General features: G+C 41.2%; 1 protein-coding gene across 3 annotated transcripts; it reads right to left on the reverse strand.

Moving 5' to 3' along the window:
* Positions 1 to 2,794: 2,794 nt before the first annotated feature.
* Positions 2,795 to 11,828, reverse strand: PARP2 (poly(ADP-ribose) polymerase 2). Of its 3 annotated transcripts, none has more exons than XM_047738833.1 (16): positions 11,690 to 11,828; positions 10,547 to 10,693; positions 10,170 to 10,240; positions 9,516 to 9,566; positions 9,201 to 9,297; positions 8,713 to 8,788; positions 7,667 to 7,769; positions 6,770 to 6,929; positions 6,343 to 6,481; positions 5,002 to 5,065; positions 4,790 to 4,924; positions 4,290 to 4,417; positions 4,039 to 4,138; positions 3,542 to 3,640; positions 3,175 to 3,299; positions 2,795 to 3,058 (listed from the first exon to the last, which is right to left on the reverse strand). In XM_047738833.1, the coding sequence occupies exons 1-16, from the start codon at positions 11,730 to 11,732 to the stop codon at positions 2,899 to 2,901; spliced, it is 1,698 nt and encodes a 565-aa protein (XP_047594789.1). In that variant the 5' UTR covers positions 11,733 to 11,828; the 3' UTR covers positions 2,795 to 2,898. The 3 variants fall into 3 exon arrangements, with proteins under 3 accessions (XP_047594789.1, XP_047594788.1, XP_047594790.1); XM_047738832.1 differs by having other exon boundaries at positions 10,547 to 10,699; positions 11,690 to 11,822; XM_047738834.1 differs by lacking the exon at positions 10,547 to 10,693 and having other exon boundaries at positions 11,690 to 11,798.
* Positions 11,829 to 12,046: the final 218 nt, after the last annotated feature.

Raw genomic sequence — 12,046 nt, forward strand, 5'->3', positions numbered from 1 at the left:
CCAGGTGCCCTTAATTTAGATAGTTTAAACATTTTGAGTTTTTTTTTTGTTTGTTTTTAAAGATTTTATTGTATTTATTTGATGAGGGATAAGAGTCAGAGAGCACAGTTGTGGGGGAGTTGGGGGATGGCAGAGGGAGAGGGAGAAGCAGGCTCTTCACTGAGCAGGGAGCCCTAAATGGGGCTTAATCCCAGGACCCTGGGATCACGACCTGAGCCAAAGGCAGATGCTCAACTGACTGAACCACCTAGGTGTCCCAATTTTGATCACTTTATTTTTCTTTTACTGTTATTTTTCCATTCTCTGTTAGAAGCAAGTCATTAAACCCAGCCCCACTTGAAAGAGACCAGGGGCACCTGGGTGGCTCAGTGGGTTAAGCCTCTGCCTTCAGCTTGGGTCATGATCCCAGGGTCCTGGGATCGAGCCCCGCATCGGGCTCCCTGCTCAGTGGGGAGCCTGCTTCCTCCTCTCTCTCTCTGCCTGCCTCTCTGCCTACTGTGATCTCTCTCTGTCAAATAAATAAAATCTTTAAAAAAAAAAAAAAGGAGAGAGACTAAACCTCCTGGAGGGAGAATTACCGAAGAATTTATGCTCCTATGTTAAAATCACCATAGTAATCAGTAAATCTTGAGGCAGGTTTTTTGAAACTATAAAAGTTATCCTGTTCCACTAATTTTAGCATTCGTCCATTGATCCTGACTATAGCAATTATTACTGCGATTTTTTTTTTTTTTTTAGAGAGAGAGTGTGCTGGGGGGGGGGTTAGGGGGAGGGTGCAGGGGGACGGTGGCAGAGGGAGAAGGAGAGAAAATTCCAAGTAGGCTTCTGAGCTGAAATCAAGTCAGATGCTCAACTCTTGAGCCACTCAGCACCTCATTTCTAATGATTTTCTATTTCCCTCGAGCCTTCTATGTTAATTGAAATCCTTCTGAAAGGATTATTTATTGTTTCTTCCCCATTTCCAGAATGTATGGAGTCATTCATCTATTTCAATCTTTCTGTGGGTTTTTCATAGATGTCCTTTATCAGGTTGAAGAAGTTCCCTTCCATTCTTTGCTGAATGTTTATCATGAAAGGGTGCTAGATTTTGCCAAATGCCTTTTCTGCATCTAATAAGATAGTCATATGACTTTTGTCCTACACTGATTTTCATATATTGAACTAACCTCACATTCCTTTAATAAATCTCTTTGTCATGGTGTAGAATTCTTTTTACTTTACTGGTTTAGGCTTGGTAGCATTTTATTGCACATTTGTATTTTTTTTTTATTTATTTATTTGACAGAGATCCAAGTAGGCAGAGAGGCAGGCAGAGAGAGAGGAAGCAGGTTCCCCCCTGAGCAGAGAGCCAGATGTGGGGCTCCATCCCAGAACCTCCCAGAACCTTCCAGAACCCCAGGATCATGACCCAAGCTGAAGGCAGAGGCTTTAATCCACTGAGCCACCCAGGTGCCCCACACATCTGTATTCTTAAAGGACATTGGTCTATAGTTTTCCTTCCTGGTGGTATCTTTACCGGATTTTGGTTTCATATTGCCTCATGGAATGAGGTGGGAAGTATTCTTCTCTACTTTTTGGAGAAGTGTGTAGTCTAGTTTTAACAGCAGCACAGTATTTCAGTGAGTGAGTATGTTTAACTAGTTCCTTATCTAGGGATCTTTTGCATATGACAATGCTGCACTGACTTCATCTATACAAACAAGTACGTCTGTAGTTTTTAGTTCAAAGGGTGTGTATATTTTATTTTTATTTTTTTAAGATTTTTTATTTACTTATTTGACAGACAGAGATCACAAGTAGGCAGAGAGGTGGACAGAGAGAGAGAGAGAGAGGAGGAAGCAGGCTCCTGGCCGAGCAGAGAGCCCGATGTGAGGCTCGATCCCAGGACCCTGGGACCATGACCTGAGCCGAAGGCAGAGGCTTTAACCCACTGAGCCACCCAGGCGCCCCGGGTATGTATATTTTAATTTTAGATAGATATTGGTAATCTGGTCTCTAAAAAGTTACAGGCTACTGTTTTCATTTAAATAACCTTCACTGTTATCTCAGTAAGTATGTGTTATGTGTGTCTAAGTGTGTGTGTGTGCATGTATCTATGTACGTATATTTGTGTTGCATGTGTTTATGACTAATCAGGAAGTCTTTGGATCTGACGTGGACTTTGGTACTTCTTAGGTGGAGCAGGCAGCTCAAAACTCATTCTAATTCCTCTCCTTTCCTCCCTGAGATGTATTTAGACTTAAGTGACAAGTCCTCTAAGTGCTTGCAGATTTTTGGACATCTGCTGAGTCCTAGGGTAAGTGGTGGGAGACCTGGTCTGCAGTTGTTTCAACCCTTTTTTTTTTTTTTTTTAAAGATTTTTTTTTACTTATTTGAGAGAGAGACAGTGAGAGAACATGAGAAGGGAGAAGCTTAGAGGGAGAAGCAGACTCCCTGTGGAGCTGGGAGCCCAATGAGGGACTAAATCCCAGGAGATCGGGGATCATGACCTGAGCCAAAGGCAGTTGCTGAACCAACTGGGCCACCCAGGTGCCCAGTCTCTACCCTTCTTATAGTAATACCCAACAAACTCCACGTTGCAGAAAAATTTACTTAAATGGGGAAAAGCATCAGTCACCATTAGTGTCCTTCAATGCACAGAGGTTATTTTGCTGTTAGGAACAGGATCCTGAGTAACTTGCAGCTAGCTATGGGATACATAAGGCAATGTGTACTTCCTGTCCTGAAGATGAAGAAGTATGAACATAAGAAGAAAATACGTGGTTGGAGAAATAAAGCCCAAAGAAGCCAGTGGTAGATTTGTGCCATTTTTATTACATAAAAGATCAGAAAATTCAAGAGTACAACACTGCCTATTTTCTTGTTTGAAGATCATACCTTATCTAGTTTATTTAATATTCACCACAGCTGCAGGAAATCAAACCGAACCTTTAGCAGGTATCGCATACGGACCTGGTTGGGGTTATAGACAATAAATTCATTGTAGTTGAGGGTATAACCCTCTGGATTCAGAACTCCTGTGTCACTTGCTGGTCCTAAGGGTACCATACTCCCATTCCTGCCAAATGAAAAAAAGCGTGTCAATATCTGCCTCTGAGAAGTTGGAATATAGAAAGTAGAGAGTCTTATCTGGCCAAAAGAAGTCTTCTGGCTTTATAAGCTCTGAGTACTCACAGGGTGATGAAGGAGGCAGGACTGGGAGCCATTTTGCCTAGTCCCTTGGTGCTATGTTTGCCCTGAAGTAATCTTTCTGCCTCAGGATTGGCCTCTAATAGCTCATTACACTGACCTAAAGCGACCTGCAAAGCAAAAAGATCTTTAAACACCCACATCTTCCTGAGAACTGGATGGCTCTAAGGCCAAACAGAAAATCCCACCAGTACTTTCTTCCCCTCCTCCTGCACAGGAATGGAATGGAAATTGCCCTTGGCTCCCCTTTCAAGTTCTCCCAGGTGAACCTCTTGGTTTTGGAATCAAACTTTTCTCTCTGGAAAAACAGGAACTAATAATAAACTAGAGATCATAAATATGTTCATCTCACCTCTGATAAAAGCAGTAGTCCAGTATCCTTCACTCGAGAAGCAAAGCAGTAATTGGCACTCTTAGAAGACATGTCGGCGAAGTAGATTCCTTTCCCAAACTGAAATATATAAACAAACTTGAAGGTCAGCTGCTTAATCCATTGTGTTAACAAGAAGGCCTGTGCCACTGACTCTGTGTTTCATGATCTTAAACACAATATAGACCTTTCTCCACTTCCCTTTGCAATTCTTTTCCAGAGAAGCTGGTGTATTCTTGAGTCTCTGCTTTCTGAGGGGGTAGAAAGGATATCTTTAGGAATTTAAAGAAAGAGGGACATAGTAAGAAATGTTAGGGTGTGAAAAAAGAAAAAAAAGTTAGGGTTATCAGTGAGCTGGTTTACTTCTCGGGAAGGGTACTATGGAATCCTAATCTAGAAGAAAAAAGGGAGGGGGGGGAAAGGACTAAGAAAATTATTGTATCCTTTACCCTTGTGCCTCCTTCCAGGATTCTACTCACCATGTAACCTGTGATGGGAGCCTCAGGTGGGGCAATTCGAAGCCCATGGCTCAGGATTCCCACCCAGTTACTAAGCCTGGAACCATGCCATAGCAGCATCCTAGGGAACAGGTATTATTATTGTACTCTGTTGCTCTCCAGCAGAGATAGGCCATAAGGATAAAAAAGCCATTTTCTCCCATTTTCCAGAAGTTCCATAACTGCACTTCTGGCAAGGCAATGTCTTCCCAAACCCAAAGCTAAACTGAGACCTGTTATGAAGGTCCTCTCTGAAGGCTTCTTTCTCACCCTCCTTCTCCACTTCAAAGACATCAAGCAAGGTCATGGTATAGTCCCTGTGTGTGGGAGCATGAGTAGACTGCAGGTACTGGGAAATTACCTGTGAGAAGAAATGAAAGAAATGACTGGTGTGGACTCTACAAGAGACCAGACCAAACTGAAGAACCTCAGGGCTTCTGGTAAAAATCAGAGACTTTCTGCTCCCTAATGGCCTCACAAGACAGTGAGAAAGAGCTGTACCTTCCCTAATTCCTGGTAAACTGAAATTCTGCTCTATACAAAAGTTTGCTCTTGGGCAACCCTCTTGGGTCCCCTCCTTTGGGAGCTTTGTATTATCACTCAATAAACCTTGCTTGCTGCTCTCCAAAAAAAAAAAAAAAAAAAAGTTCATTCTTAACCAGAGTAGTCACAGAACAGTGGGGTAAGGAGCATGGGTCTTACAGGTAGGAAAATAAATGATCATTTTTCTTACTTTGAACTCATAACTTTCATGGTCTAGAGGGTGCAGGGCACAATGCAGTTTTCTGTAGTGTTGGTCCAATGGGTGTTCTGGGCTTTGCAGCTCTGTCTTCACCAGCTTAATGGCAATTTCAATGTCTCCCAAAGCCTGACAAGATGAGATATAGGATCAATGTGTAGGGACTTGGAACCAGAGAGTAATAGTTCCCAATCCACACGTCTTACCTCTAGTAATTGTACTTTGTCTGACAGTTCTTTCTCTGTCTGGATTAATGGAGGGGTACGGAGTCTAAGGACAGAGATATAATCCATAATCAGTTCTCTGATGGGTGGCCAAAGGCATATGACTAAAAGTAACAGACTAAAGATAAAACAAACACACTGTATAGATTTTGACATCTGGGACTAGAAATGCAATTCTTTTTTATGGGTTCCCTTAATACATTTCAGATGTACAGCTTTGTAGTTTGAAAGTCATCACTGCAAGTTCAGTTACTATCCCTCACCTTACAGCGGCCTCGTTCACCAATTTCGCCCACCCCCAACCCCTTTCCTCTGTCTGTTCTTTGTATCTATGAATTTTTTTTTTAGAATCTACATGAATTAAGTCATATGGTATTTGTTTTTCTCTGTTGGCTTATTTTGCTTAGCATAATACCATCAAGATCCATCCAACCATGTTGTGCAAATGGCAAGATTTCACTCTTTTTTTTATAACTGAGTAGTATTCCATTGTATATATATAGCACTTCTTCTTTATCCATTCATCTGTAATGAACACACAGGTTGTTTCCATATCTTGGCTATTGTAAATGATGCTGCAATGAACACAGGGATGCATATCTTTTTGAATTCGTGTCTTCATATTTTTCAGATAAATATCCGGAAGTGGAATGGTTGGGTCATATGGTAGTTCTACTCTTAATTCTTTGAAGAATCTCCATACTGTTTTGTATAGCGGCTGTGCTAATTTACAGTTCTATCAGTAGTATACAAGAGTTCCTTTTCCTCCACATCCTCTCCAACCCTTGTTATTTCTTGTTATCGATAATACCCAAATCTTATTTTTTAAATAAGATATATCAACTTCAAAAAGTAACAGCTTGGATATAGTCCTGTCTAGAAACAGAAGTAGACATGCTGACCACTCAGGGTTATTTTTAGGTCATAGAGTGCTATAAAGCAAGAAAAGAATAAAAACAGAAAAAGCACCAGAATATAGAATCAACAAAGATAAAATGTATTTTCTATACCTACTGTCATTTGAATAGGGAATAGAGACTTTCACACCTGAAGCTATTTTACTTGTTGGCTGGATATCTAGGCCTATTTTTCTTGGTAACTTCTACTCGGTCAGAAAATATGGTTATAATCAGGCCAGGAGATGGCATCCCAAACTTGTAAGTGGACTACACAGGCTATCTATAAATCATTTTGGCTCTGTATCTATCTAAGATGATCATTTCATTAGAAATGAGAGTAAAAAGATTATAGTTACTGTTGAGTGATGTAGATGGATATAGGTATGTAGAAGACCAAAGAGAAGTGTAACAGCACAGGCCTTACCCAAAGTCATGTGGGATCCTGGTGTAGAATTCATTGCAAGCTTCCATGAGAACTCGTCCATGCTGACCAGCCCGAATACAGTCCTCAATCTTCTTTAGAGACTGGTAGCCTGCCTTGATTTGTGCCACTGTCAGCTTCCCTGCAGGCCCATCCAGAGATCATCAGAACTCACAACTAGGGTCCTATCCTGAAAACAGTATTCATGTGCCTAATCGACAAAGACTCCCACCTTTCAGCTCTCAAAACAGCATCTCCTACCCAACACTACCTCTCACCCCAGATCTCCTTTCTTTCATTCACAGTATCAACAAGCTTTAAATCACAAAGGTGATGAAACCTATTAAAGGAACTAGGAAATACAAAGAGAGAATGTGGGATAGAATCCGAAGTCCTAAAAAAAAAAAAAATAAAGAATCTGAAGTCCTACCCAGTGGGGCTTTCTTGGTGTCGTATTTCATTTCTACCATCGTTTCTTCCATGGCCTGGACATTACAGATCAACTCTATCAGCTCCTGCACACGAAGATCTAGCTGTGATTCTGGTTTCAAAGGGGATTTAAGAGAGTCCCCTTTTGATTCTTCTTCACTCTACAATGGAAAAAAAGAGAATTACAAAATCCGGAAGGATCAATTTTAAGGTCCCTGCAGGGCTGGCTCTACAGTACCCCTGGCAGGTGAACACTAATCAGATTCTGCTTGAACACAGGCTCATCCCATTATTAACCTGGTTAGAGTACTTGATGTGATTCCACCTTCTACTCTTCCCTATGCCTCCCACAGTTAAACTCTCAGAACAAGTCTAAAAGGCTCTCCTAATGAGTTGTTATGTTTAATTATGTTATGACAGCCATTAGGTCTCAGATCTTCTCATCTTAAAAAGACTAAGATTTTTACATTTCTCAGATACTGTGACAGTTTTCAGCATCCTGGTTCCAACTCAACTTGTTGAAATTAATCTTTTTAAATGTGGTGTATAACCAGAAGTGAAGACAACTTTAAATGCTATTTCATGGTGTGACTATATATTACTCCTCTCTCAATCCATACATTAAACTTCTGGAAATAGGACCAAAGATTTTTAAAAAACCGTATTAAATAATGAGACTAGAAAGCATATTCTATCTTTATTCTACAGTCTTTTCAAGATTACAAAGATCCGTGAAAGTTACCCCTGAGGGAACTGTATCCTTTGCTTAGGTGGGAAATAGCAAGACTCAGGATACCCTGATCTGTTCTATTCTGGGACCTGATCTAAGCCATTCTGCTAGACTTCACCTTGGTTCAGAGGAAGCAGTTTTCTCCCCAAATGTACAGCTGGAGTTTACCTGTGTACTGGTGGTATAGTCCATTTCTAGCATATCATATTTTCCAGGCACCTTCTCAAACTTCTCACGGTCCTCCCAATTGTTTTTTGTTTTGTCAAGGAATCTGTGGGATCCACAATGGTGAGAAAAATCTTATAAAAAATCTTAGAAGTAAGAAAACTCTTACTACTAGGAATGGGCTTATAATTGTTTCCTTAGAACATCTCCAAACTATTTCTTTTTTTTCCCCCCAACTATTTCTTACAACTCTTATATCTGAATTCCCAAAAATCCTGGATTCTAAATTAGGACCCTAAATAAAAAAAAGAAAAAAAGGCTCTAGAGTCAATGGGAATAAAAAATGGGAAAAAAGGACTCTTGAGTTTCCCAAAGGCCCCAAAATACCACAAAAGCCTTTGAGATTTTAGACAAAAGATCCCTTTCTAAGCTCTTTCTCTGAAAGATTCCCAGAGACCAGAAAGCTGTCTCCATATCATATTTCACTATTTTTAAAATTTTTAAAGCTCTAACTGAATATTCGCATCCTACCCACTTTTCCCAAATTTCCTTAATTGTTGGTCATATGCTAAATATATTAGATTCTTCTGTTTTTAGTTAATTTCTTTCTTTTTTTTAATACTTTTTTTTTTTAAGATTTTATTATTTATTTAACACAGAGAGAGAGATCACAAGTAGGCAGAGAGGCTGGCAGAGAGAGAGGGGAGGAAGCAGGCTCCCTGTGGAGCAGAGAGCCTGATGCGGGGATCGATCCCAGGACCCTGGGACCACGACCTGAGCCGAAGGCAGAGGCTTTAACCCATGGAGCCACCCAGGCGCCCCTTTTTTTAGTTCCAAGGAGCCACCCAGGCGCCCCTGTTTTTAGTTAATTTCAAGGTTCCAGGTGATGTAATCACTAATTAAGGATGCAGTTTGGTATTCTAGTCATAGAATGTCACAGTGGAAACACATTAACATTGAGACCAAATCACACTTCTTATAAAATTCTTAAAGAAGATACATGGAAGAAAAAGAATGGTATTTTTTGATACTCATTTCTTAGAACTCACTTCTTCTGAAAGATTTCCTTGGCTTTGTTGAGGTCCCCTGAGCAAGCCACCAAGCTGTGCTGCCCCATTTTCCCAACTGCAAAATAAATTCCACACATAAGTTGGTTTCCTGCCTCCCAATCCAAGAAGAATTTTCTCAAAGTCTCCCCACTTAAGCATCTGACAAATAGGCAGGAAGGGGAGAGGGAAAGGTGGATGGGCCGAGCAGACTGATCCTGTTGGTATTAGTTACCTGCTAACTGCCACAGTCCCTGAACAGCGTTAGCAGACCAACTTGCAGGACACTTCCCAGCCTCAACAAGCTGCTCTTAGTTTTTCCAATGGGAACTTGTTAATGAAGATGCTTGCTATTTCCCTTTTGTGAGCCCTTCCTAGGTTATAAAGCCTCCTTTCCACCAATTTAAACCCAGAGGATCTTCTGGTTACTCCCTAAGCTGTCTCTGGCTTTCTGAATGACAAATGAGAAAACCAATAATAAGAGTCATTACCACGGCCCCATCTCATCCAAACGCTGAAGTGCCTCTGGGCATCATCTTCTAACAGCTGAATCAAATAGTACTTGTTGTTGTTGAACTGAAGATTGGTCTATGATAAGAGAAACACCAACATGAGACAGGTTTACAAATGGAAGCCACATAAACTGATGTCTTCCTTGGTCATAGGTACTAGTAACTGCTGTAAGGAAAAAGCTACTATAAGGCTAATATCAGGGACTTAAGAATTAAAGATCTGGGCATTGAGACATGCTCATCTGTAATTACCAAGAAAAAAATTCCCATACATAGAACAGCTCCTCCCCTTACCTGATTTAGCATGACATCATAGACATCATTCCCTTCACAGTACACATGGGCCTAGAGAGAGAAGGAAAACATTGACGTTAGTGTAGTCTCAGTCCTCATGAGAGCCTTAGTAATGCTCTAAATTTTCTTCTGTCTCAAGGTGTCATTCTCCAGCACCACCAATATCTACCTTCCAGGAAAGAACTGCAAAAGCACGTTCTTTTACATATAACCTATAATTCCTATAATAAAACCATGTTGGCTTTTTTTTTGGTAATTACAGAAAAACAAATGATTCTAACACTTAAAGGAAACTTGCTCCAGAGGAAGCCTTTCTTCTGTATTCTTCAAATCCTTTTCACATTTGTAACTCATGCCATACCACAGCACAGTTTCTCATGAGAACAAAGATGGTTCTTCCTTGATAATGGTATAATTTGCTACCTGAGAAAGAATGAGGTGCGGAAAGCTGATGACAACCCCAGAAGTTAAAAAAACATCCTGATTATTAACCCCAAACTCCAGCACCCCCATCCCTTAATCTTTGAGAAAATTAATCACTAGTAGCATTTTGGAGGATTCCTAAAATGAATACTAGTAGTGTTCCAGACAGAAATCCCAGTAGCAAAAGAACAACTGCTCTTTGAGAAATTGATGGGCAAAGGAATCTCTCACCTTTCCCACCTTGGCTGTGCACTCAGGATCCACGGGAGCTTTGCCCTTTAACAGCAAGGTCTTCACGGACTCTGAGGGAGGAGATATATACTACAGCTACTTGTATGGGAATCAAAAATAACTATCACGTCATAATGAACTTTGCCCATCCCAAGCAATCCTGATCTGTCCAGGTCTCAATCTGTCTAAATTACATGAAACTGAAGATTCCAAGAAAGGAGATTTGTATTGTGGTATGCCCAAAGGATAGAAAATTAATCATATCTTTAAGAAAGGAAGAAGTAAGAGTTGAAAGAACAAGGCATCCCTTGTCCTCACCCCTCCCATAGACAATCCTGCTAGTCCATGTCCTCTCTGGCCTACCACTTGAAGCTGACCTTGCTTGTCTTCTGTTTTGTTATTATTGGCCTCTCCTCCATTCACAGGCTCCTTTTTCACCCCCTGCCTCTGGCATCTTCGAGTTTTCTTTGCAGGCAGAGGGTCATCTATAGCTGTGTTGCCATTATGAACTCTTCCAGCTTCATCTAATGCTACAGAGGCCATGTGCATAAAGAATAGGCAAAGAACCAAAAGAAAGAATGAGTACCCACTGAACACAATCCTACTTTGAAAAAAACATCTTTTTAAAGAAATGGCTTAAGATGGTTTTGTAAATTTACAAAGAAATAGTAACTGCCATACCACTGTTCTTGGCAATAGTCTGAGAAATCACGTCCTAAATTGCTATTCTAGCCAAATTAAAATAAAATAAGATAAAATAAGATGGAGCCCCAGGGCTCTTGTGAGCTCATAGCCTGAGGCATGAGTGTCATACAGACTACTTATCTCTGTTTACTTGCGTCCCCAAACTTTCCCAATACCTATCTTCAAACTACCTAAGGTGGTATGAGATAATGGTTAACAGAGTGCTCTGGAATCTGTCTCTAGTTTAGAGCCTAGCTGGGTCTCTTCCAGCTGTGGAAACTTGTAGAATTTACTTCATCTCTTTGTACCTCAGTTGCCCTGACTGTAAAATCCAGAGGAGGACAATAGCACCTAATTTGTAGGATGGACCTACACATTTGTAGGATGGATGCATTTAAGAACATAACACAGAGAGAGTGTAATACTCCTCAATTCTAAGACCTGAATTTTACTATCTTTGAAACTGGGCTGCATCTTACAATGGATGACATATAAACAATGAATCACGTTTTAACTGGAAGCATTTTTTTTCCTTTCTTAGTGATACATAAAATAATGATGTTTATCTTACAATAAATATTTTTAATTAGATGACATTAAGTATTTAAAATAATGCTGGCACTGTGTTAGTTACTACAGGTCCACAAGCTCTTATACACAATGCTGTAATCCGAAAAGCTCTGAAAACTGAAGTTTATAAAGTTCAGCACCTAAACTAGCTTGATAGCCAAGGACGGGTCAGGGGGCGACGGAAGGGGTGGGGCTAGAGCAGAGGGCCCCGCTCCTCTTCAGATTCCCCGCCCCCCAGTATTCGCCCCCTACAATGTGCACCGAACCTCCGGCCCCATTGCTGCGCGTCCCCCGCCGTCTGGCAGCCATGGAGCCTGAAAGTTCTTGTCAGCAAACCCGCCCCGGGAAATACCCGCCTGGAGTCACAGGGCGGGAACACAGCGCGCGTGCGTGCGTGCTGAGAAGACGCGTACAAGGGACAGGGGCGGTACTCCCTGCGATATTTGCATGTTGCTACGCGTTGTGGGAAGTCACCATAATTGTAAAATGTCTTTAGATGCAGGAGCCTTATAAATGCTCGCTGGGCCCACCCTTTCCCATAGGGCGGAGGGAAGCTCATCGGTGGGGCCACGAACTGAGTGCCTTGTGTCACTCTACCCCATGTCCCCTGGGAAGGTCTGAGA

This window comes from Lutra lutra, chromosome 7, assembly GCF_902655055.1.
Source record: "Lutra lutra chromosome 7, mLutLut1.2, whole genome shotgun sequence".
In the NCBI taxonomy this organism is placed as follows: Eukaryota; Metazoa; Chordata; class Mammalia; order Carnivora; family Mustelidae; genus Lutra; species Lutra lutra.